This window comes from Hemiscyllium ocellatum, chromosome 46, assembly GCF_020745735.1.
Source record: "Hemiscyllium ocellatum isolate sHemOce1 chromosome 46, sHemOce1.pat.X.cur, whole genome shotgun sequence".
NCBI lineage: Eukaryota > Metazoa > Chordata > Chondrichthyes > Orectolobiformes > Hemiscylliidae > Hemiscyllium > Hemiscyllium ocellatum.
The window spans coordinates 13,911,924-13,938,848 of record NC_083446.1 but is presented as its reverse complement, the minus strand read 5'-3'; the positions used below and the strand labels follow the sequence as shown (position 1 = coordinate 13,938,848).

The window sequence follows — 26,925 nt, the reverse complement described above, 5'->3', positions numbered from 1 at the left end:
GTGGGGTAGGAGCAGGCTGAGACAATGGGTCGGCCGGGTAAGTCAGGTTTGTGGATTTTGGGCAGGAGGTAGAAACGGGCAGTGCGGAGTTGTGGGACTGAGGTTGGAGGCGGTGGATGGGAGATCCTCTGAGGTGATGAGGTTATGTATGGTCTGGTAGATGATAGTTTGGTGGTGGGAGGTGGGGTCATGGTTTGTCCCCACGGGATACGGGTCCTCTAAGTGAAGCCAGTTTTAGTATGGAAGGGCAGAATGTGTTGCAGCAGGTTTGAAGGCCAGTAGGGTCTGTTCCTGTGCTGTATTATTCTTTGTTCTTCCTACTTCAGTATTACCTTTCTACATTCAGCGTTCTACCCTTATTCCACAAGATGAAACTCTCCCTCAGCCACATTCTTGTTACATCTGTAAGGTTAGGTCTTCATAAAGCCATGTTCGACTCAAAACGTTAACCCTGATTCTCTCTCGGCTAATGCTGGCAAACCTGTAAGGATTTTCCACCACTTCCTGTTTCAGATTTGACTTAAGCTTTATCTTCCCTGTCATTTTCTCATAGTGCTGAGAGTGTATTTAACCCCAATGGCTCAAAAGGCAACTCATCAGCACCTCCTCAAGGGTGACTAAGAATGAACAATAAATGCTGGTCTAGCCAACAACACCCATATCCCACAAACATATAAAAGGATTTTGGAAGTTAAAGACAAAGTTTGATCAATGTTTTTGTGATATCATTGGAACAGTAAGGTAGATTGAAAATGGTTTTCTTTCCTTGGTGGATCTAGCACTAGGGAACATGGACCAAACATTCACTCCTGAAAGGTTTGGCTGTAATCAGTAAATAATTCTCGAGTTTAAAAATGGCAGAGAGCCCCCGTTCTTCAAAGCTCTCGGGAATCCAAGCGGAGTTTGCCCAATCTTTCTTCGTGGGACAGTCCTGTCATTGGCAGAACAAGTTCAGCAAACCTTTTATTGCGTTTGCTCCATGGCAATAATATCTATCTTGAGATAAGGCAACCAAGACTGCACATGGTACTCCTAACGTTCCATCAGCCTTCGGAATAACATGCTGCACCTGCAGGTTAGCCCTCAGTGACTTATTGACACGGACAGCCCGCATCTCTTTACACACTTTCTCAACTTCTCTCAGTTTAAGAAATACTTGGCACTTCTGTTCTTCCTACCAAAGTGGACCTCTTATTTTCCCATATTATGTTCTGTTTGCCATGTCCCTACCCAATCACTCTGCATGTCCAAACCTCCCTGAAAATGTTTTGCGTTAACCTTATAACACGCGTTCCTGCTCAGCTTTGTATCATTTGCAAGTTTGCGAATAATACAAAGTTAAAAATCACACAACACCAGGTTATAGTCCAACAGGTTTAATTGGAAGCACACTCGCTTTTGGAGCGATGCTCCTTCATCAGGTGACACAGGAGCATCGCTCCGAAAGCTAGTGTGTTTCCAACTAAACCTGTTGGACTATAACTTGGTGTTGTGTGATTTTTAACTTTGTACATCCCAGTCCAACACCGGCATCTCCAAGTCGGGAATAATACAGTTCGACTTTGATATATATTGTGAACAGTTGGTGCTGATCCTTGTGTTATCCAGCTCGATAATCTGCACTGTATATAATCCACAGTGTATAGATTCCAATCCAGCCATGGCAGTGGAATTCTGATTTAAAAGCCAGTTGTAATGACAATTTCAGTGCCACAATCATCATTCATCATAAGAAGCCCATCTACAAAGACAAATCAGGGCAGGACTTGTACACTTAACCGTAAGTTCCTGGGGTGTGTTGTTGAACAAAAAAAACCCTTGGAGTGCAGGTTCATAGTTCATGAAAGTGGAATCGCAGGTAGATAGGATAATGAAGAAGGCATTTGATATGCTTGCTTTTATTGGTCAGTGCATTGAGTGTAGGAGTTGGGAGATCATGTTGCAGCTGTACAGGACTCTGGTTAGGCCACTTTTGGAATATTGCATGCAATTCTGGTCTGCCTGCCATAGGAAGGATGTTGTGAAACTTGAAAGGGTTCAGAAAAGATTTACAAGGATAGTGCCAGGGCTGGAGGGTTTGAACGATAGGAAGAGGCTGAATAGGCTTGGGCTATTTTCCGTGGATCATGGGAAACTGTGGGGTGACCTTTATAAAATTTATAAAATCATGGGAAGCATGGGCAGGGTGAATAGTAAAAGTCTTTTCCCTGGGGTAAGGGAGTCCAAAACTGGAGGGTATAGGTGTAAGGTGAGAGGAGGGAGATTTAAGAGGGGCAACCTCTTCATGCACAGAGTCGTGCATGTGTGGCATGAGCTGCCAGAGGAAGTGGTGGAGACTGGTACAATTAAAGATTTAAAAGGCATCTGGATGTGTATTTGAATAAGGGTTTCAAGGAACATGGGCCAATTGCTGGCAAATGGGACGAGATTAATTCAGGATGTCTGGTTGGCATGGACGAGTTGGATCAAAGCGTCTGTTTCTGTGCTTACAACTCTAAGGACTTAGCGAGAGGCATTAGAAGTATAAAGCCCATCAGGAAGGAAATCTGCCATTCCCAAGTTCTGAACAAGTCACGTTAGACTCCAAAGACTAGCTGTTTTTCTCTCTCCAAAGATGCTGCTGGACCTGCTGAATTTGTTCAGCATTTTCTGTTTGTATTTATAATCTGCCATCTGGTTTAGTTTACATGCGAGTCCAGAACTATAGTAATGTGGTTGATCTGTAACTGCTATCTGAAATGGCTCAGCGAATCACTTGGTTTATGGACTGTTCAGGACGGATGAGAAATGTGTGTGGCTTTATCAGCAATATTCACATCCTTTGGAAGAATGAAGAGAAAACTAGATACAGGATGAAATAACTCCAGAAAGGCTGGTACCCTGTCACCAAGTCACCCTTTATTTACACATGCATAGCACACTTGACACTGGTCCAGTTCCTGAGAGGCAGCTGTGACATGCCTGTTTTTTTTTTTCAGTATTCCACCACCAGGAAGAAAGGAAACACCTGAGTGGCTAGTGCCCTTCACATCAAAGGGCAATGCTGCGATATCAAATAAAAAGTGAAGGAGAGGGCAGGGATTAAATCGAAATGCCTGTTTTTGTTTACAGCAGTAAATAAGAGACACTGACTATGTGGTTCTAGGCTGTTCAGAAGTCGTTCTTAACATAGAAAAGTGAAGAGTCCTTCATACACTGATCCAGCTCCCTCAGAGGCAGCTCTGAGTGAACAGGGTATCTAAGCCTCCTGTTTATTTTTTTTTCCTCTGACACTACTGTTAATTTGGGTTTTTTTCTGTTTCTTTCTTTCCTCCTTTACACTACCGCCTAACTGTGGTAGTGCTTATTTTTCCCCCCACACCCATAGTGTGTGTGTTCAGGTGTGAGACACAAGGTGCATGAATCTTTATTCAGTTTCCACCACCAGGAAGAAAAGACACACCCAAGTGGCCAGTGACAAGCAGTGCCCTTCACATCAAAGAGCAATGCCGCGTGATCAAACAGTGAAGGGGAGGGCAGGGATTAAATCAAAATGCCTGTTTTGAAAAATATTTTATTAAACAATTCACAGTTTACAAAACAATTAAAATTTACAGCTGTTTACAGAGAAACAGTAATTTTACAAGGGAGAGGGGCAGCAAAGCCAGGCCCCAAACCGTCACATTCAACCAGTTTTCGGGGAAATGAGGACAAACCCCAAATCCAAGTTTCAATCACCACAAAACAGTTTGTACATACAAGACAGTTCAATTACATTAAAAAGTGTATACAATACAGACCCCCAGAAACCCAGCAAGCCCCTCCAGTCCCTCCCACCTTCCGGCCACTCTAAGGCAGCCCGCCCCCATCCACCTTCCAGTTCTTGGTACACCCTGACACACATTTCGAACACCTCTAGGACAGCCCGCCCCGGTACCCACCCGGGGTGACGGCGCTGAGGACAGCCTACCTGTCTCCCAGCTCTCGGTTTGCCCTACGTACCGTTGGGCTTTTACCCATCCCGATGTGCCATCTGGCCCGTGAACTACCCTGACACACCTTTCGGCCACCTCTAGGACAGCCCATCCCCTTCCCTAGGGACGACAGCACGCAGGGTAGCCCACAAGCCTTCCGTATCTCAGCCTGGACCCCACGCACCTTCTGGCTCTCGACTGCTCTGACACTTTCCAACCACCTCTAGGACAGCCCGTCCTGATTACCCCTTCTCGGGACGACAGCGCTCAGAACAGCCTACCCATCTTCTGGCTCTCAGCGTGACCTACCACCCTCCAGCTTTCGGGACAGCCTACCAACCTTCAGGTTCACAGGATGGCCTATCCAACCTCTAGCTCTAAGGGTGACAGCTTTGAGGATGACCTTTGAGCCTCCCAGCTCACAATAAGGCCTACCAGACCCAGGGACACACAAGACAGTGCAGGTGATAAGCCCAATGTACCACATGACAGAGTTAATTATCAACCAGAGTCCTTTCTGGTACGTAGAGTCCATTAGCATATAAAGTTCTCTTCAAAATGTAGAGTCCATTTCCAGGAACAGAGTCCACTCTAATATACAAAGTGCATTGTCAGAAATGGAGTCCACTCCAAACTGCAGAGTCCGTTGCTAAAAACAGAGTCCACAATTGAGGGCAGCAAATGCACAGGTATTCAATCTCCATGGAGTCCTGGCCCATCCTTGGAGAACCAGGCCCACTCACAGGAACACAAAATATATTGTAAAGGTGCAGTTAACTCACAGGGGTTTGGTCCACTCCTGAAGGAAATGTCTTCTCCCAAACTCCAGGATACAGCAAGTGCTCACCTCCCAGCACACAGACACATGTGTTCAATCTGCAGAAGCCCAGTCCCAGGACTAGGCCTCCCTACAGGAACAGCTCCTCTGGTAAGATGTATTTCTTCACAAGGGCTCAGTCCAAACACCAAAAAAACAGTGAAGACACATACAAAAAACTAGAATCCAGGGGCTAAGCCCTACCACAAAATCAACATTGTCCTTTTCTCAAACGTGAAAGGGAAAAGAGTAACACACAGGCCGTAATCACCCAGTGAAACAACAATCCCCTAATGAGAATTGAGTTACACCTGAAACACATTATGTGCACCAGGAGTTTAGAAATCAGTCCTCATTAAAGGAATACCACTTAACAAACTGGCTAAATAATTCAGCCAGATCAGAAATAAGGTTTCCCCTTCCAAAAAAAAGCAGAAACCAACAGTAACACACTGACTGTGGCCCAGCCAGCACAGAGTCAGTCCCCTAAATTGAGAAGACTCTGAATCTCCTGAGGTAAAAACAATGACTGCAGATGCTAGAAACCAGATTCTGAATCTCCTGAACCAGGTTAACAGCACCAATCAGGTAAATCCACCTGGGCTGACCTCATTCCAATCGCAGTATCTCTCCCCTTCTAATGGGGGTGCACGATGTTGATCTGACCTTTTTTCTTGTGGCCTCTCTTGGGGTGTTTTGCCACCAGATCCAGTTCCCAGATACAGTGGGGTGTGCACCAGACTGCAGCCTGCCACTTGCGCCCAGAGCATCGCACAAAAAATTGATCCTCTTTAGGTGCTAAAAGCCTCGAGGCTAAATAGTTTGAGGCTATTTCCCCCGAAGGCTGAGAATTGACCTTTGATATTTATAAAATCATGAGGGGCATGGATACAGTGAATAGGCAAGGCCTTGTCTCCAGGGAAGAGGAGTCCAAAACTAGCGGCACGGTGGCACAGTGGTTAGCACTGCTGCCTCACAGCGCCAGGGACCTGGGTTCAATTCCCGCCTCAGGCGACTGACTGTGTGGAGTTTGCACGTTCTCCCCATGTCTGCGTGGGTTTCCTCCGGGTGCTCCGGTTTCCTCCCACAGTCCAAAGATGTGCGGGTCAGGTGAATTGGCCATGCTAAATTGCCCGTAGTGTTAGGTAAGGGGTATATGTAGGGGTATGGGTGGGTTGCGCTTCGGCGGGTCGGTGTGGACTTGTTGGGCCGAAGGGCCTGTTTCCACACTGTAAATAATCTAATCTAGAAAGCATAGGTTTAAGGTGAAAGGAGAACCGTCTAAAAGGGCCCTTTCCACAGGTGGTGGGTGTGTGAAATGAGCTGCTGGAGGTGGTGATGGACTTGCTACAATTACAACATTTCAAAGGCACCTGGATTGATACATAAATAGGTGCCTGCAACCCACCAAGTTCCCAAACAGCCACAACCCGCCCTCCCACCAGCGATTGGAACCAGTGATGATGAAGGTGTGGAATACTTAGCCCCATTTCATTTTTGCATCAACCTGTTCAGAGATATAATTGTACATTTTTGGAACAGGCGGGACTTGAACCTGTGTTTCTAGGCCCTGAGGGGGTGCATACGACCTCTGCGCGATGTGACACACTAATGTCATTTATCTCACAATGGACCCCGACTGATTGGTTAGCAGTTTCTGTCAATCAGACTGAGACTGGCTGCCAACCAATTGGAGTGAATGGTGGGTGGAAACTCGTTAGGTCAGATGACCGCTGCAGGTCTCCGCGCAGGCGCATTGGTGATTTGACGGAAGTGTGGGTCGTTGCTGGGGCGATTGGAGGCCGCTAAGGAAGATAAACAAGCTGACTGCCGGATAGAAATGGATTGATTGTCGATTGGAAAAACTGAAAAACCACGTAGTGCAGGCCCCTAGACTCAAATTGGAAACGTATTTGTGCCAAACTAGTCATCAGCCGCGAGCCTGAACCGTCGTCTCGAGCCCAGGTAACGGCCGCCATATTTATGTGGACAATGGGTAGCAGCGCACATGCGCGGTCAGTCTGAATTACCAGGGAAGGAAGTAGACAGCAAATCCAAGCAGATGTACTTTTTCTGAGCTTCTACCTATACCAATAGTCATGACTTTTTTGTAACTTGTTTGACAGGGTATTAAGTGGAAAGATGGGAAACTCAAACCAAGCATCACATCAAGATCTGACAGAGTCGCTTGAATCATCAGAACATGACAGTCAGCGTCCTTTGAATGTGGAAGGGAAAAGGTTTGTCTGTTGCTTTGTTGGAACAGATTTCGGATATTGATGTGACTGCAAAATCACCAAGATATTCAAAACCCTGATTTGAATATTTTCTAGGCAATGCTTCTGAGGAAGGGTCTCTGGACCCGAAATGTTAACTCTGATTTGTCTTTACAGATGCTGCCAGGTCTGCAGTGTGTTTCTGGCAACTTTTGTTTTTGTTTTTGATTTACAGCATCCACCATTCTTTCAGTTTTTATTTTCTAAGTTGCCTGTTCAGAGTTGTCATTACACACCGCTGGAACAGGTGATACTTGAATCCAGGCCTCTTGGTTCTGAGGTAGACACAAAAATTTCAGCACAAGAACAATTAAAATCTTCGTCGTATAGCAAGTGTATGTGTTCAATTAAACCAAAGAATTGTATTTAGAACAGAACAGCACAGGAATGGCACACTTCATCCCACAATGTTATAGAGTCGTAGAATTATACAGCACGGAAATGGACCCTTCAGTCCAACTTGCCTATGCTGACTACATATCCGAAATTAATTTAGTCCCATTTGCCAGCATTGGCCCATCTCCCTCTAAAACCTTCCTATTCATATACCCATCCAGATGCCTTTGAAATGTTGTAACTATACCAGCTTCCACCACTTTCTCTGGTAACTCATTCCATACATGCACCGCCCTCTGAGTGAAAAAGTTGTCCCTTCAGTCCCTTTTAAATCTTTCTCCTCTCACCTTAAACCTATGTACGCTAGCTTTGAACTCCCCTACCCCAGGAAAAGACCTTGGCTATTCATCCTATCCGTGCCCCTCATGATTTTATAAAACCTCAATAAGGTCACCCCCTCAGCCTCCGACACTCCAAGGAAAACAGCCCCAGCCTATTCAACCCCTCCCTATAGCTCAAATCCTCCAAACCTGACAACATCCTTTTCTGAACCCTTTCAAGTTTCACAACATCCTTCCAGTAGGAAGGAGACCAGAATTGCACGCAATATTCCAAAAGTGCCTAACCAATGTCCTGTACATCCGCAACATGATCTCCCAACTCCAGTATTCAATGCACTGACCAGTAAAGACAAGTGTACCAAATGCCTTCTTCACTACTCTGTCTACCTGCAACTCCACTTCCAAGGAACTATGAACCTGCACTCCAAGGTTGCATTAAGTGTTACGCCAAAATGACACCAAATTAAACTATTCCTTTCTGCCTGCCCTTGGTCAATAACTCTCCATTCCTTGCATATTTATATGCTTATCTAAAAGGCCCTTAGGTGCCCCTATCATAGAACATAGAAAATTACAGAGCAGTACAGGCCCTTCGGCCCTTGCTGTTGCGCTGACGTGTGAAATCAATCTGAAGCCCATCCAACCTACACTAATCCATCCTCGTCCATGTGCCTATCCAATGACCATTTAACTGCCCATAAAGTTGGCGACTCTACTATAATTGCAGGCAGTGCCTTCCATGACCCTATTACTCTGAGTAAAGAAATTACCTCTGTCCGATATCTTTTAAAGCTATGTCCCCTCATGCTAGCCATTGCCATCTGAGGAAAAAGGCTCTCACTGTCCACCCTTTTTTTAACCCTCTTATGTGTCAATTAAGTCATCTCTCAACCTTCTCTACAGAAAACAGCCTCAAGTCCCTCAGTCTTTCCTCATAAGACCTTCCCTCTAAACCAGGCAACATCGAGTAAATCTCCTATGAACCCTTTCCAAAGCTTCAATGTTCTTCTGCTAATACGGTGATCTGTATGCAGTTCGCCAGGTGTGGCCACACCAGAGTTGTGTACAACTGCAGCATGACCTCATGGTTCTGAAATTCAATCCCTCTAACAATAAAAGCTAACACACCATATGCCTTCTTAACAACCCTATCAACCTGGATGGCAACTTTCAAGGATCTATGTACCTGGACACAGAGACGTCTCTGCACATCTACACTTCCAAGAATCTTACCATTAGGCCATTACTCTGCATTCCTGTTACTCCTTCCAAAGTGAATCACCTCACACTTTTCCGCATTAAACTCCATTTGCCACTTCTCAGCCCAGCTCTGCAGCTTATCTATGTCCTTTGTCACTATTCACAACCAACCGAAGTGTCATCCACAAATTTACTAACCCATCCTTCTATGTCCTCATCCAGGTAATTTATGAAAATGACAAACAGCAGTGGCCCCAAAACAGGTCCTTGCAGTATAGCACTAGGAGCTGAACTCCAGGATGAACATTTCCCATCCACCTCCACCCTCTGTCTTCTTTGAGAGAGCCAATTTCCCATCCAAACCACTAAGTCATCCTTAATGCCTCTGTATTTTGTGCAATAACCTACCGTAGGGAACCTTATCAAACGCCTTACTGAAATTCATATACAGATCAACTGCTTCACCCTTATCCACCTGGTTGGTCACCTTCTCAAAGAACTCAATAAGGTTTGTGAGGCACGATATACCCTTGAATTGAATTTATTGTCACATGTACCAAGGCACAGTGAAAAGCTTTGTCTTTCAAGCAATATAAGCAGATCACATCGTTAAATTAGTTAAATAGCATAGATAACAGCAGCAAAACAAAAACAGAGGTACAGATGAATGCTAAGCGTTTGTGAGTCCATTCTGTACTCGAACAACAGTAGGGTAGAAACTGTTTCGAAACCAGCTGATGCATGTGTTCAGGCTTCTGTACCTTCTCCCCGATGGTAGAGGATGTAGAAAAACATTGCCAGGGTAGGATGGATCTTTGAGAATGCTGATGGTGACAGCGGGCCCAGGATATATGTGCGAGTCGCCGTGCGCGCGTCAGTGTGTTAAGCGTTTATGCTCAACACAGCAGGCTCGGTTTGCTTTAAAAGGGGCGGCACAGTGGCTCAGTGGTTAGCACTGCTGCCTCACAGTACCATGGTCCCAGGTTTGATCCCAGCCTTGGGTGACTGACTGTGTGGAATTTGCACATTCTCCACGTGTCTGCGTGGGTGTCCTCCCACAGTCACAAAGATGTGCAGGTCAGGTGAATTGGCTATGTTAAATTGCCCATAGTGTTAGGTTCATTAGTCAGAGGGAGATGGGTCTGGGTGGATTACTCTTCGGAGGGTCGGTGTGGACTTGTTGGGCCGAAGGGCCTGTTTCCACACTGTAGGGAATCTAATCTATATGGATTCCACAGATGGGCGGTTGGCCTTTGTGATTGTCCGGGCCGAGTTCACCACTCTCTGTAACCGTCTCAGATCTTCAATGGTACGGTTGCCATACTAGGTAGTGATACATCCAGACAGAACGTTCTCGATGGCGCACCTATAAACATTGGCCAGGGTATTCGCCATCATGCCAAATTTTCTCAGCTGTCTGAGGAAGAAGAGACGTTGTTGGGCCTTTGTAACCAGTGCGTCCACATGAAGAGTCCAAGAAAGCCTGTTGTTGATGACCACTCCCAGGAGCTTGCCACTCTCCACTCATTCCACCTCTGTGCTGTTAGTGTGGGAGGGGGGTGGGGTATGAGTAACATACCGTCGAAAGTCAATAATGGGTTCCTTGGTTTTGCCAGCATTGAGAGCTAGGTTGTTCTCAGTGCACCATTTTCCAGGTCATCAACCTCCTGTCTGTATTCTGTTTCATCGCCATCTGAGATTTGACCGATTATGGTGGTGTCATCAGCGAACTTGTAAATGGCATTAGTCTAGTATTTGGCAATGCCGTCATGGGTATATAGTGAATACAGTAGGGGGCTGAGTATGCATCCCTGGTGGGGTGGGGTGGGGGGGGGGGGGGGGGTGCTCTAGTGTTGAGTGTTAGTGAGGATGAAATATTGTCCCCAGTCTTCACTGATTGTGGCCTGTGGGTCAGGAAACTGAGGATCCAGTTGCAGAGAGTGGGGCTTAGTCCGGGATCACTAAGTTTAGTAATCAGTCTCGAGGGGATAATAGTGTTGAAGACTGAACTGTAGTCAAAGTAGGATTCTTATGTAACGGTTCTTGGTGTCAAACGTGTTGATTATCCCTAATGAACTTGTACCTTTCTGGATGATTATCTCTTATAACCCTTTCCAACACTTTACCCACAGCCAAAGTAAGGCTTGCTGGTCAGTAATTACCAGGATTGTCTCTACTCCCCTTCTTGAATAAGGGAACAACATTTGTTATCCTCCAATCTTCTGTCACTATTCCTGAAGACAATAACGACCTAAAGATCAAACCAAAGGCTCTGCAATCTCCTCCCTGGTTTCCCAGAGAATCCTATCTGGCCCAGGGGACCTATCTATTTTTAAACTTACCAGAATTGCTAACACCTCCTTCTTGTGAAACTCAAAAACCATCCAGCTAGTAGCCTGTATCTCAGTATTCTCCTTGACAACATTGTCTTTTTCTAGTATGAATATTAATGAAAAGTATTCACTTCCCCATCTCCTCTGACGCCAAAACAATTTCCCACTACTAACCTTGATTGGCCCTAATCTTACATGAGTCATTCTTTTATTCCTGATATACCTATAGAAAGCCTTAGGGTTTTCCTTGATCCTCTCCACCAACGACTTCTCATTCCTCTCCTGGCTCATCTTAGCTCTCTCTTTAGGTCTTTCCTGGCTAAATTGTAACTGAGCTATCACATCTCATCCTAACATAAGCCTCCTTCTTCCTCTTGACAAGAGATTCAACTTCCTTAGTAAACCATGGCTCCTGTGCTCGACAACTTCCTCCCTGCCTGACGGGTACATAATTATCAAGGACTCGCAGTAGCTGCTCCTTGAATATGCTTCACATTTCAGTTGTGCCCATCCCCTGCAGTTTCCTTCTCCATCCAGTTAATCCTAAATCTTGCCTAATCGCATCGTTGTTGTCTTTACACCAGCCATAAACCTTCCTCTGCGGTATATACCTATCCCTTTCCATCACTAAATTAAACATAACTGAGTTGTGGTCACTATTGTATCTGCCTCCACCACCACCACTCATAGAAGCTTCTTCCAAGCCCCTACCACTCTGTTTAAAATAAAACTTGCCCCTCACATCTCCTTTAAACTTTTCCCCTCTCTCTTTTTAAATGCATGGCCCCTAGTATTAAACATTTCAACTCTGGGGAAAAAGATTTGTCTATCAACCCAATCTATGCATCTTATTATTTTATAGGCTTCTATCAAGTCTGTGACGTTGCTGGAACTATGAAACAAAAATGGAAATTGCTGGAGAAACTCAGCACGTCTGGCAACATCTGGAGAGTGAAAATTTCAACACTAATGACCTTTCTTCAGAAGCAGAGCACTTCTAAAGAAGGGTCATTGGTTGTTATTTATAAAGTATTGACGTTAGTATGCAGGACAGATTTATCTTGGTCATACCTAGATTGAAAAGATTTCAAACGAATGAATCATTACAGCAGAGAAAGAGGCTGAAATAACGTTACAGAGGTCAGTATGCTGTCACCCGTTATTTACACCTGGCTGATCTCATTACAATCACAACAGAGGCATTACGGATCCTCAGGTTAGTTGCTCTCTCTTGAGCAATCAAGTCTTTGTCTTTCCACTATAAATGCCCAAAGCCTTCCAAACTATTTCCCTCCAGCACTTCTCCAGTTGCTTTTTCAAATATCTTGTAGGCATAGACTGCTGAGTATTACCTCTCACTGTCTTAAAAAAACTTTTCCTTCAATATCCTCTTAATTCACATTCAGAACCTTAGTATTTGTGTCCCAGAATTCTTGTGTCAGAAACAGTAATTTCTTTGTCTCATTATCTAAGCCTGTCAAAATCTTGCACACCTCTATCCAATATACCACCCGTTATTTCAAGAAAATAAATTCTTAAGTTTCTCTAACCATTCTGGACAAGAGTCACTGGATGTGAATGTTAATGCCGTTTTCTTTGCCAGACCTGCTGCGTTTCTCCAGATATTTCTGTTTTTGTTTGTTTCAAATTCTCCAGCATCCACAGTTTTTTGTTTTATCTAAGTTTCTGGAACTAATCTGTAGCTAAAATTCTTTCCTGGAACCAGTGTGGCAAACCCCTTCTGCAGACTGTTGTTGCCTTGAGGTTCAGCATCTTTTCCTCTTGGACTCAGTACTTCTATTCATGAGGCGAGAAATTGAATGCATTTTTCCTAACGGCACTTGTACACCTTGTACCTCCAAAATGTCTTGCAGTGTGAACACCCAGGTCCCTCAATCCCTGCACGCTCTTTAGATCTCTCCCACTAAGTGTAGATTGCCTCTCTATTATTTCTGTCTTCTCCATTCTCTGCCTTCTCACTGTGAAAGTTATATTTTTAGAATTTAGAAAATTAAGAATTGATTGCGTTAAAAATTTTCACAATATTAACTGGTGTTGACAGAGAAAATATTTTAAAGGGCTGGGGCATCTGGCACAAAGGACACGGTGTAACACTTAAAGCTATTCTTTTCAGGATTGAATTACACACCCTTCTTCTTTTAAAGTTAGAAGTTTGCCACTGCCTTCCATAAATAGCAGTCGATGCTAGGTCAATGGGTATTTTACGCCTGACATTGATAGATTGTGTTAACTAAAGATATTCACCAATAAGGCAGGTCTGTTGAGATTGAATATAAAACAACTTGGTCATTGCATGCTGTCAAATCCCTGTTATTACAGAAACTGCTGAGCTCAAAGGTAAATCTAAGGATGAGTTGCTGTTCCTGGAGTGTCCATTGAGTTTCATTGGAACAGGGCAGAGGTCAAGAATGAGATTGGAGTGGAGAATTAAAATGACAAATGACCAGAAGCTAATTGTGCAGCTTCTAATCTCGGTAGAGGTTCGATCACCCAATAATCTAACTAAAATGATCACCCAATCTGTGTTTTTTACCAGTGTAGAGCAGACCACTTCGTGAGCAGGAAATACAGTTTCCATCGCAAAACTGAGAGAACAATCCAAAACATACTTCATTCAATGCGTGAAGGAAACAAAATAAAGCAAGTTGATTGCTTGAAAATTAATTCTATCCCAGTGATGGGGATTTTTAACATCAGTAAAAATAAGCCTATCTCTTCATGAACAGGGTTCAATTCTACAGAATGTGGTGAACTTAGTGATGGCTCAAAGTTGGATGTTAGATCAGACCCCTTCTCTCAGCAGGTGAATACGCTGTCTACAGTTAAAATATGCTGCCTACAGGCAAACTACTTTTGTATGTCTGGGAGATGAAGCTTCTCCCAAGAATCTGTTAGTGGTGGGGGTTGATATTCTGACAAAATTCCCACTGAGTTGTGGATGGAGGAAGTCTATCTCCTTTGACCCCCTCCTGCATCTCACCCTCTCCATCTGTACAGGCCAGAGTATTGTGGAGCCTCCGGTTCATTTCCCTGAAGGGCATTGGTAGATTAGTGGGGCTTTGATGACAATCAAGCAGCTTTCATGGTCACGTTTTTCTGTTTGTAAATTAATTTTACAGGGTTTTGGAAAGAGAGGATTTGCAAGCAGGATGCTCACATGAAAATCTGATCATGACGCCTGACCCAGCAGGACCAGAATATCATCAGGCTTTGGACATGGAACAAATAAGAACAGTTGACAGTGGGGAGAAGCCATACACATGTCCTGTGTGTGGACGAAGCTTCAGCCGATCATCCAACCTGTGGAAACATAAATGCAGTCACACCAGAGAGAAACCGTGGAAATGTTGGGACTGTGGGAAGGGATTTATTTCGCCATCCCATCTGGAAATTCATTGGCGCAGTCACACTGGAGAGAGACCGTTCATCTGTGCCGAGTGTGGGAAGGGATTTACTTGTTCATCCAACCTGCTGACACACCAGCGTGTTCACTCTGGGGAGAGGCCGTTCACCTGCTCTGAATGCGGGAAAGGGTTCACCTGTTTGTCCAGCCTCCTGACACACCAGCGCGTGCACTCTGGAGAGAGACCATTCATCTGCACTGATTGTGGGAAGGGATTCACTTGTTTGTCCAACTTGCTGACACACCAACGAGTTCACTCTGGGGAGAGGCCGTTCATCTGCTCCGATTGTGGGAAAGGATTCATTCGGTTGTCTCATTTGTTAAGGCACCAACGAGTTCACACTGATACAAGATCTTTCAATTGTCCAGACTGAGGGGATACCATTGCTGATCTCATTAATGTATTCATATTGACGTGAGCCCATCAGATGTTCTTGCTGTGTTCAAGACCCAACCTAACTTCATTTGTAAACAATGAGTTCATACTGATGGAAGTTTTAAAAGTCCAGACTTACTGCTCATCCTTAGTTGTCCTAAATGCTGGCCCAGCCAACGGCATCCTTACCCCATGAGTAATTTTTTAAAAAGTTGCCAGGAACTTTTAAAGCACATGCCGCAATCTTAACCTGATGACCATTGGTGTGTTCACGTTGTAAAGAGACCCATTCAGTTGCTCTCATTGTTGGACTGGGTTTAAACAATTGTCTCACCGGGGAAAGACCATTCATCTATTCCTCTCTCCTCCAACCTGCTGAGACACCAGTGACTTCTCAAATAACTACTGTGTTTGGATTCTGCATCCAGTACTAATATTTGGGGTCTGTTTCTACTGATATCTGAAGCTCCAACCCAGATAAAGGTGTTAGTATTCTGGATAAAAATCGAATAAATCAGCTGTGTTAAGTGTAGTGTGGTGAATCTTTTTAATGGCTTTAATGAAAGTTAGTTCCGTTTAAAGGACTTCCCCCTTGTCCCCTATCTTCTCCATATTCACCTGTAACAGCAAGCAGAGCTTCTTTGTCACTATGATTGACCATTGATGCTTCAAAGCCTATAAGCTCAGTGTCATGACCACACTGTGATCAATGATTGCAGTGTCCGTAGTGAGAGAGAATGGCAAGGCTTTTCACTGGAGTTCTCTGGCAAATTGTTTCTCGCTTCTATCCTGTGAAAGGAGTTTTCAAATTTAATCACTGATCGTACAAGATAAACAGATATTCAGAGCAGGCAATTTCAGTTTTGATCTCTTCTCATTTCAATTCCAGAAATAAAGGCTCCTGTCCCACACAGTCCTCCCCTCCTCCACTCGGTTTCAGATTCAGTGCCCACGTCCTATCCTTTCTCTGCTTGTCCTAAAGTGATGATTGAGGCTTCACTCCCTTACCTGTTCAGCAAAATGAACATGTTATTCACAAGCAATGATTTCAATTTCACTCCCTTAGTTCATAAACTGAATAGCGTTTCTTTGGGAACTCATTGTTCCCTGCCATCAGCGAATTCCCTCCAACAGTTGCAGACTTCCATCGACCTGACTGTAGGATCAGGCTACAATCCTCTGGTCACTAGTCATGATATCTGTATTGGCTGATTATGGTTTTAAATTTGTTTGAGGGATGTTTCATTATATTGAAGGTCCCCCCCCATGATTGAAATGGAGTAGCTAAGTGACAGTCCAAGTGTGTTCTAAGCCCATCCGTCTTCAGCGGTTTCGTCAGTAACTTTTTCCCAGTGTACGGTCAGGTTCACAGTTTGAACCACCTTGTTGAGGCAGCAGTGGATTCACGTTAAGAAGAAGCCAGCTGCACTGTCCGTGGCAAGAGGTTCAAGCACCCATGCAATCTCATTCCTCACTAGTGCACACGTAGAAAGATCCTGAAATGGAGTGGGATTCCAACCTCAAACATAGCAGCAAGTTCACACATGAAGAGACGCTGTTCTCTTGTTTCATGTGTGGGAAGAGATTCACAAAGTCTTTCAATCTACTTATCCAACAATGCTACCAACTGAGAAGAGGCAATTCTACTGCTGTGAAGGGAGAGATTCACTAAGTCGAGAAGCCTCCTGTGTCGTCATTGAACAATACATCACAGGAACAGGTATTTAGTTCACTGTGTCTGCGTCGACCAACTATCATTGCAAACTAATATGCATGTGGTCCATATTCCTCCATTTTCAGCCTGTCTTTGTGTCTGTCTAAATGACTCTTAAACATTGCTATCGTATCTGCTTCTACCATCTCCCTCTGACAGCATATTCCAGCCACCTACCACCCTCTGTTAAAGAAACATTTTTGCACATCTCCTTTAAACTTTCCCCCTCTCACCTCAAACTACGTTTGGTTTCCATCCTGGGAAACAAGACTCTGACTATCCACCCAATCCATACCCCTCATAACTTCTATTAAAGTCACCCCACAGCCTCCGATGCTCTAGCAAAAACAATCCAAGCTTGCCCAACATCGCCTTATAGCTAATACACCCCAAACGAGATAACATCTTGGTAAACCACTTTTGCACCCCCTCTATCCTTCCTGTAATGTGGTGACCAGAACATACACCAAATGTGGCCTAACTGAAGTCTGATGCAGCTACAACATCTTTCATCCTCCCAAGAATATGCTGGTACTGAACTCTGATCAACTGGCTATAACATGGAATCCCTACAGTGTGGAAACAGGCCATTTGGTCCGACAAGTCCACACCAACCCTCTGAAGAGTAACCAATCCGGACCTATTCCCCTACATTTACCCTTGACTAATGCACCTAACCTACGAACTCTGAATGCTATGGGCAATTTAGCATAGCCAATTCACCTAACCTGCACATCTTTGGACTGTGGGAAGAAACTGGAGCACCCGGAGGGAACCCACGCAGACAGTGGGAGAATGTGCAAGCTCCACACAGACGGTTGCCCGAGACTAGAATCAAACCCCGGTCCTGGCGCTGTGACACTGCAGTGCTAACCACTGTGCCACCCTAAAAGATTCCCACATGACAGTTATGGATTTACCCTCCAGCATCTGCCCTCAATCTAATTTCTCCAGTTCCTCCCTAATACTGTTGTAATTACCCTTACCCCAATTCAGTGCTTTCACATCAGGACCAGTCTTATCCTTATCGATAACTATCTTAAAACTCATGGGGTATTATGTTTCCAAAATGCTCCCACACCAAAACTTCAATCACCTGGACTGACTCATTCCCCAATACAAGGTGCTGTATAGACCCTTCCCCAGCTGGACTGTCTACATACTGATTGAACAAACCTGCCTACCAAATTCTACCCCATCTAAGCCCAGGAACCTAAATGAGTCCCAGTCAATATTGGCAAAGTTAAAGTCACCCACTACAATACACATTTCTGTATTATTCCAAGATCTGGCAAGCGTATATATAATCTCGTCATTGTGAATGCACCTTTCTTACTCCAGAGTTCTATCCTTATGACCTCATTGGATGAACCCTCCAAGAATGTCCAGATTACAGAGGAGGCGGTGCTGGATGTCTTGAAATGCATAAAAGTGGATAAATCCCCAGGATGTGATCAGGTGTACCCTAGAACTCTGTGGGAAGCTAGGGAAGTGATTGCGGGGCCCTTCCTGAGATATTTCTATCATCGATAGTCACAGGTGAGGTGCCAAAAGACTGGAAGTTGGCTAACGTGGTGCCACTATTTAAAAAGGGTGGTAAGGAAAAGCCAGGGAACTATAGACCAGTGAGCCTGACATTGGTGGTGGGCAAGTTGTTGGAGGGAATCCTGAGGGATAGGATTGACACATTTGGAAAGGCAAGGACCAATTAGGGATAGTCAGCATAGCTTTTTGCATGTGAAATCATGTCTCACAAACTTTTGAGTTTTTTGAAGAAGTGGATTGATGAGGGCAGAGGAGTGGACATGATCTATATGGACTTCAGTAAGGCGTTCAACAAGGTTCCCCATGGGAGACTGGTTAGCAAGGTTAGATCTCATGGAATACAGAGAGAACTAGCCATTTGGATACAGAACTGGCTCGAAGGTAGAAGATAGGAGGGTGGTGGTGCAGGGTTATTTTTCAGACTGGAGGTCTGTGACCAGTGGAGTGCCACAAGGATCGGTGCTGAGTCCACTACTTTTCATCATTTATATAAATGATTTGGATGTGAACATAGGAGGTATAGTTAGTAAGTTTGCAGATGAGACCAAAATTGGAAGTGTGGACAGCGAAGAAGGTTACTTCAGAGTACAATCGGATCTTGATCAGATGGGCCAATGGGCTGAGGAGTGGCAGATGGAATTTAATTTAGATAAATGCGAGGTGCATTTTGGAAAAGCAAATCAGAGCAGGACTTATACACTTAATAGTACAGTCCTAAGGAGTGTTGCTGAATCAAGAGATCTTTGAGTGCAGGTTCATAGGTCCTTGAAAGTGATAGTGAAGAAGGCGTTTGGTATGCATTCCTTTGGTCAGAGCATTGAGTATAGGAGTTGGGAGGTCGTGTTGCAGCCGTACAGGACATTGGTTAGGCCACCTGTGGAATATTGCATGCAATTCTGGTCTCCTTCCTATTACAAGAATGTTGTGAAACTTGAAAGGGTTCAGAAAAGATTAGCAAGCATGTTGCTGGGTTGGAGAACATGAGCTACAGGGAGAGGCTGAACAGACTGGGGCTGTTTTTTCTGGAGCATCGTGGCTGAGGATTATAAAATCATGAGGGGCATGGATAGGATAAATAGACAAAGTCTTTTCCCTGGGGTGAGGGAGTCCAGAACTAGAGGGCATAGGTTCAGGGTGAGAGTGGAAAGATATAAAAAAGACCTGAGGGGCAACTTTTTCACACAGAGGGTGGTGCACGTATGGAATGTGGTGCCAGAGGATGTGGTAGAGGCTGGTACCATTGCAACATTTAAAAGGCATCTGGATGGGTATACGAATAGGAAGGGTTTCGATGGATATGGTTCAAGTGCTGGCAAATGGGACTAGATTAGGTTAGGATATCTAGTTGGCATGAATGAGTTGAACCGAAGGGACAGTTTCTCTGCTGTACTTCTCTATAACACTATGACTCTATGTCCTCTCTTTGTGCTGTTATTATCTTTAAATCAGTAATGCAACTCCCACACCAGTTTTACATCCCTTTTCTAGCACTGTGCTGCCAGTCTAGCCCTTTTCTCAACCAAATAATGGTTATAACGTCATAGTTCTGTGTACTAAAGCTGTGGAGAAAGACCTGGAAGCTAGGAAAATTAATAGTGATGTCTTGAAAAGAGGAGGTGCTGGAGGTTTTAAAACTTAAGGTAGATAAATCCTGGGGACCTGATTAAGTGTATCGCAGGACATTGGAGGAAGTTAGGGAAGAAATTACGGGGCCAATAGCAGAGATGTAAAACTCTGCAACAGCCACAGACTAGAGAGTGGCTAACATTGTGTCGTTATTTGAGGAAGACTGTAAGAGAAAGCAGGGAAATTCCAGACTGGTGAGCCTGATGTCAGTGGTAGGTACGTAGTTGGAGAGGATTCTGAGTGACAGGATCTACATGCATTTGAATCGCAAAAGCTGATTAGGGATACTCAGTATGGTTTTGTGCATGGAAAATCATGTCTTATGTGATTGAGTTTTCAGGGAATGTAACCAAAAATTGGTGAGGGCAGACCGGTGGACTGTAGTAAAGCCATTTGACAAGGTTTGGCATTAGTAAGGTTAGATCATATGGGATCCAGGGACAGCTAGCCAACTGTATACAAAACTGGCTTGATGGTAGGAGCTAGAGGATGGTGGTAGAGGGTTGTTGTTCGAAATGGAGGCCTGTGACCAACGGTGCACCACAGAATTGATGCTGAATCTGCTGTTCATTATTTATACAAACAATTGGGATAAGCAGAAAGGAGGCATGGTTAGTAAGTGTGCAGGTGACACCAAATTGGTTTATAGTGGACAATGAAGAAAGTTATCTAAACGTCTATTGGGATCTTGATCAAGTGGGCCAAGAAATGGCAGACGGAGTTTAATTTAGATAAATGTGAGGAGTTGCATTTTGGTAAGTCAAACCAGGGCTGGACATGGTGTTAATGATAGTGCCCTGGATAGTGTTGTCTGAACTGAGAGACCTAGGGCTGCAAGTCCATAGTTTCTTGAAAGTGGCAGGTAGACAAAGTAATGAAGACAAATTCTTCATTGGTCAGAGCATTGAATGCAGTAGTTAGGATATCATTATTACCGCTGCACCAAGATATTGATAAGGCCACATTTGGAGTACTGCATACAATTCTGGTCACCCTCCTATGCGAAAGTTGTTAAAAAACTGGAAAGGATGCAAAAAAAAGTTACAAGAATTTTACTGAGACTAGAGGATTTGAATTATAGAGGGCTGCCTGGATATTTTGGTTTGGAGATGCTGGTGTTGGACTGGAGTGTACAAAGTTAAAAATCACACAACACCAGGTTATAGTCCAACGACTCTCCGAAAGCTAGTGCGCTTCCAATTAAACCTGTTGGACTATAACCTGGTGTTGTGTGATTTTTAACTTTGGATATTTTGAGACATTTTTCCCCTGGAGCATAGAAGACCTTATAGAGGTTTATAAAGTCATGAGGGGAATAGCCAAGGTTTTTTCCCTCGGGTAGGGGAGTCCAAAACTAGGTTTAAGGTGAAAGGGGAAAGACTTAAAAGGAACCTGAGGGGTAGCTTTTTCACACAGAGGGTGGTGTGTTTATGGAATGAGGTGCCAAAGGAAATGTTTAAGAGGTGGTACATTGAAAAGACATTTGGTCAGGCACATGGATAAGTAAGGTTTAAACAGTCACCTTGATTATACATCCTCACACCATACTTTGGCATGGTGGCTCAGTGGTTAGCACTGCTGTCTCACAGCACCAGGGACCTGGGGTCGATTCCTGCCTTGGGCAACTGTCTGTGTGGAGTTTGCACAATTTCCTGTGTCCGTGTGGGTTCCTCCGGGTGTGCCGGTTTCCTCCCGCCATCCAAAGATCTGCAGGCGAAGTGAATTGGTCATGCTAAATTGTCCATAGTGTTCAGGCATGTGTAGGTTAGATGTATGAGTCGGGGGTAAACGTAGAGTGGTAGAGGAATAGGTCTGGGTGGGTTACTCTTCGGGGGGTCGGTGTGGACATGTTGGGCCAAAGGGCCTGTTACCACACTGTAGGGATTCTATGATTCCTGTAAAAACTCTATTCCATTGTTCCAGTTCCCCCATCTCCATTGCATCTGTTGTGATGCCAACTTTGAAAAGGGGTCCTCCAGAATGTCCACCACCTTCCTCAATTCAGGATTCCCCAGCACCTTATTTGACAGGGCCATTTCCCGCACTTTAGCCCTCATGCCTCTCTTCCCTCCCACAATAATGATAGGGTCCCCATTGTCCTCACCTATCATCCCACCAACATCCACATCCAGAGGATCATCAGCTGCCATTTCTGCCACCTTTAGTGGGATGCTAGCACCTGACATATATTCCCCTCCTCTCCCTTGTCAGCTTTCTGCAAGGGCTGTTCCCTCCAGGGCTCCCTGGTACATTCCCCCTTCACTTCCAACACTGCCCAATAGCCCCACAGCACATCCCCCGTGTAATACCTGCCTGTTTACTTCCTCCCTCCTCACCATTTAAGGGCACAAATACAGCTTCCAGATGAAACATCTGTACCTTATCCAATCTCATCGACTGCATTCACTGCTCGCAATATAGTCTTCTCTACATTGGTGCTGGAAAAGCACAGTAGGTCAGGCAGCATCAGAGGAGCAGGAGAATCAACATTTTGGGCATAAGTCCTTCACCAGGAATGAGGGTTGTGGGCTGGGGTGCTGAGAGATAAATGGGAGGGGGGTGTGAATATGGGGGTGAAGGTAGCTGAGAATATGATAAGGTGAGAGAGAAGATGATAGATCAGAGAGGGGGTGGAGCAGATAGATGGGAAAGGTGATGGACAGGGCAGGAGGGCGATGCCAAGTTGGAGGCCTGTGACTGGGATAATGTGGGGGGAGGGGAAATGAGAAAGCTGTTAAAATCCGCGTTTATCCCATGTGGTTGCAGAGTCCTAAAGCAGAATAGGAGGCTTTCTTCCTCTGGGCATTGGTTGGTAACGGTTTGGCAATGGAGGAGGCCCAGGACCTGCATGTCCTCGACGGAGTGGGAGGGGGAGTTGAAGTGTTCAGTAGTGGGGTTGGTTTGTGCAGTTGTCCTAGAGATGTTCTCTGAAATGATCTGCAAGTAGGCGTCCTATCTCCCCGATGTAGAGGAGACCACATTGGGTGCAACTGATACAGTAGATAGCATTGGTGGAGGTACAGGTAAATTTCTGATGGATGTGGAAGGAGTCTTGGATAGAGGTAAGGGGAGTGGTGTGGGTGCAGGTTTTGTACTTCCTGCGGTGGCAGGGCAAGATGCCCGGGAGTGGGGTGTGTTCTGGTGGGGGTTGAGGACCTGACGAGGGAGTCGCAGAGGGAATGGTCTCTCCAGAACGCTGATAGGGATGGGATGTTTATCTCTGGTGGTGGGGTCTGTTTGTAGGTGGCGGAAGTGACGGAGGATAATGTGATGTATGCAGAGGTTGGTGGGGTGGAAGGTGAGGACCGGGGGGTTCTGTCGTTGGGAGGGATGGGGTTCATGGGCAGTGGTACAGGAATTGGAGGAGATGCGCTGGAGGGAAGTGCAACAGTCCATCTTCCGCAGCTACACCGGCACCAACCCCTGCCTGTTCCTCCGCTATATCAATGGCTGTATTGGTGCTACCTCATGCTCCCATGAGGAGGTTGAACAGTTTATCAGTTTGACAAACACCTTTCACCCTGACCTCAAATTCACCTGGACATCTCAGGCATTTCCCTCCACTTCCTGGAGCTCTACATTTCCATCTCCAACGACTGACTAACCACGGACATCTACTACAAGCCCGCTGACTCTCATAGCTACTTCAGCTCCACCTCATCCCACCCTGCCTCTGATAAAAAGCCATCCCTTGTTCCCAATTCCTCCGCCTCTGCCGCATCATTCCCAGGATGACCAATTCCACCTTAGAAAATTGCAGATGGCCTCCTTCTTCCAACATCACAATTTCCCTCCAGCGCATCTCTCCACTTGCTGCACCACTGCCCTTGAACCTCAACCTCTGAACACAAGGACAGAACCCCCCACCCCCAGTCTTCATCTTCCACCTCACCCACCTCCTCATACATCACATCATCCTCTGCCACTTCCGCCACCTACAATAGACCTCACCACCAGAGATTTACATCACTCCCCATCTCTATCAGTGTTCTGGAGAGACCATTCCCTCCACAACTCCCTCGTCAGGTCCATGACCCCACCAGCCCTCAACCCAAAACTGCACCCATACCATTCCCCTCACCTCCATCCAAGGATCCAAGGGATCCTTCCACATTCGACAGAAATTTACCTGTACCTCCACCGATGTCATCTACTGTATCTGTTGCACCCAGTGTGTTCTCCTTATGTCCGGGAGACAGGACGCCAACTTGCAGATCGTTTCAGAGAATGCCTCTGGGACACCCACACTAACCGATCCCACTGTCCCATGGCTGAACACTTCAACTCCCCCACCCACTCCGTCAAGGACATGCAGGTCCTGGGCCTCCTCCATTGCCAAACCCTAACTACCCGATGCCTGGAGGAGAATGCCTCATATTCCACCTTGGGACCATGCACCCACACAGGATAAATGTGGATTTCAACAGCTTCCTCATTTCCTCTCCCCCAACATTATCCCAGTCACAAGCCTCCAACTCAGCACCGCCCTCCTGCCCTGTCGATCACCTTTCCCATCTATCCGCCCCAACCCCCCTCTCCGACCTATCACCTTCTCCCTCACCTTCATCTACCTATCTCATTTTCAACTATCTTAGCCCCAAACCCATCCCCCTCCCATTTATCTCTCAGCCCCTCCATCCCACAGCCCTCATTCCTGATGAAGGGATTGTGCCTGAAACATTGATTCTCCAGCTCCTTGGATGTTGCCTGACCTGCTGTGCTTTTCCAGCAGATTTTGACTCAACTCAGATCTACAGCATCTGCAGTCCTCCCTTTCTCCTCCTCTACATTGGGGAAACTACGTATAGACTGGGTGACCACTATGTTCTGTACGTAAAGCAGACTGAGCTTCCAGTTGACTGCCATTTCAACACCATCTTGTTCCTTGGTCAACGTCTTTGCCTCAAGCTTGCTGCAATGTTGTGGATGTGATGGTGTAGGTCTGGGGTGGACATAGTCGGAAGTCACACAACACCAGGTTATAGTCCAACAAGTTTATTTGAAATCACAAGCTTTCAGAGTGCTTTTGCTTTGTCACAGAAAGTGCACCTGTAAGTAAACCTGTAGGACTTCAGGCTTGTTGCAGTGTTCCAGCAAAGTTCACCACAAGTTGGACGACATGGTGGCTCAGTGGTTAGCCCTGTTGCCTCACAGTGTCAGGGACCCAGGTTTGATTCCAGCCTCGGGCGACTGTCTGTGTGGAGTTTGCGCAAACTCCTAGTGTCTGCGTGGGTTTCCTCCAAGAGCTCTGGTTTCCTCCAACAATCCAAAGATGTGCAGGTTTGGTGAATTGGTCATCTAAATTGTCCATAGTGTTCAGGGATGTGTACGTTAGATGCATTAGTCATGGGAAATGTAGAGTAATAGGTTAGGGGAATGGGTCTGGGTGGGATACTCTTCAGAGAGTTAGTGTGGACTTGTTAGGCCAATTGCCTGTTTGAACACTGCAGGGATTCTATGATTCTAACAGCATTCATTTTCCACCTGGGAATTCTACAGCCTTCTGCATTCAAGTTCAACATTTTTAAGGCTTGAGGCGCCATTCCCATGTCCTTACCCCAAACCCCACACCACCATGGCTTGCCATTACACAATGGGTACATTGTTAGCCACTAATAGTCCCCATTAGCAACTATTCCGATCGTTATCCACTCCTTTGTCCAACTGTTCTTCTCTCTCTTTGGGCTTTATGTCCTCTTGACCCCAACCCCATCCCCACCCTACCTTCCTCATAAAAACAACTTTTTCCTTATGTGGAGGAGCCGGTGTTGGACTGGGGTGGACAAAGTTTAAAAATCACACAACACCAGGTTATAGTCCAACAGGTTTATTTGGAAGCACTAGCTTTCAAAGCACTGCTTCTTCATAAGGTGGTTGTGGAGTCTGGTGATTTCTTAACAATCCAGGTCTTTTTCAATATATCATTTGAGTTACATCACACTGTAAACTTTTGATATAAATTCTGTCTTACGATCTGATATTCCACAACCACCAGATGAAGGAGCAGCGCTCTGAAAGCTTGTGCTTCCAAATAAACCTGTTGGACTACAACCTTGTGTTGTGCCATTTTCAACTTTTTACTAGCTACCATCAGTTCTGAAGGGTTACTATATCCAAAACGTTAGATTTCTCTCCACAGATACTGGTAGACCTGCTGAGATTTTTTTTGCAATTTCTGTTTTTGTATCTGATTTCCAGCATCTGCAAGATTTAGAGGGATTTGAGGAAAATTTGACTAATTCAGTTTAGGAATACTGGCCAGCATAGCTGAGTTGGACCGTTCTGTATGACTCTATGACTAATCCAGGCTCTAAGCTCATCTGCTTTGCCTGTTACACTCCTTAACAAGTTCAAGTTTTTGTTTTGTTATTCATCATGGGATGCAGACCCATTTATTGCCTGTCTCTAGCTGCCTCTTGAACCGCTGTAGTCCATCTGCTGAAAGAAGTAATTCTGGGATTGTTGACCCAGCAACATTGGCAATGCATTTCCAAGTCAGGAAGGTGAGTGGCTCCGAGGGGGAACTTGCACGGGTTCCTGAAACTGGAATCGGTGAACTACTACTATATTTCTTAACATGTAGTATTTTTTTTTCAGTGCACAGCCACAATCTATTTCAGCACGTACAAGCTTTTGGAGGATCACTTAACACACTTTGTGATACTTGTAGAGCTTGTCAAGTGAGACTCTGAGCAAGGGAACCATCCTCCCATCATACAGGGTTTTACATCACAGTCAGTCATGCACGCAAGACCCAACCCCCTGGCACTCCCTTATGCCGCCCAACAACAAAGTGATTAGATTATTTCCAGAAACAAGTGTGAGATTAGGTTACTTCTCAAAACAGTAAGATTAGATTGTCACATTCTGCAAAACAGAACCCTACCCCGCCTCCCCAGACATCCAGTTTCTTACATGTCAGCAGAACAAATCAATCCTTTAACATTTCATTCTGTCACTTTGGGTTAATAGTGGGCGGCACGG

The 26,925-nt window shown here is 45.2% G+C and overlaps 1 protein-coding gene across 4 annotated transcripts in view; it reads left to right on the top strand.

The window, feature by feature from the left end:
• The window catches only part of LOC132836274 (gastrula zinc finger protein XlCGF7.1-like), a 48,880-nt gene extending 33,292 nt beyond the window's left edge, over positions 1 to 15,588 (top strand). For 3 of the 4 annotated variants that reach the window (XM_060855654.1, XM_060855652.1, XM_060855653.1), the window contains exons 3-4: positions 6,897 to 7,010; positions 14,397 to 15,588. In XM_060855654.1, coding sequence (XP_060711637.1) covers positions 6,897 to 7,010; positions 14,397 to 15,054 — 772 coding nt within the window. In that variant the 3' untranslated portion in view covers positions 15,055 to 15,588. Of the gene's footprint in view, positions 1 to 6,542; positions 6,736 to 6,896; positions 7,011 to 14,396 lie in introns of those variants that run through there. The other variant, XM_060855655.1, reaches the window with a different exon arrangement.
• Positions 15,589 to 26,925: the final 11,337 nt, after the last annotated feature.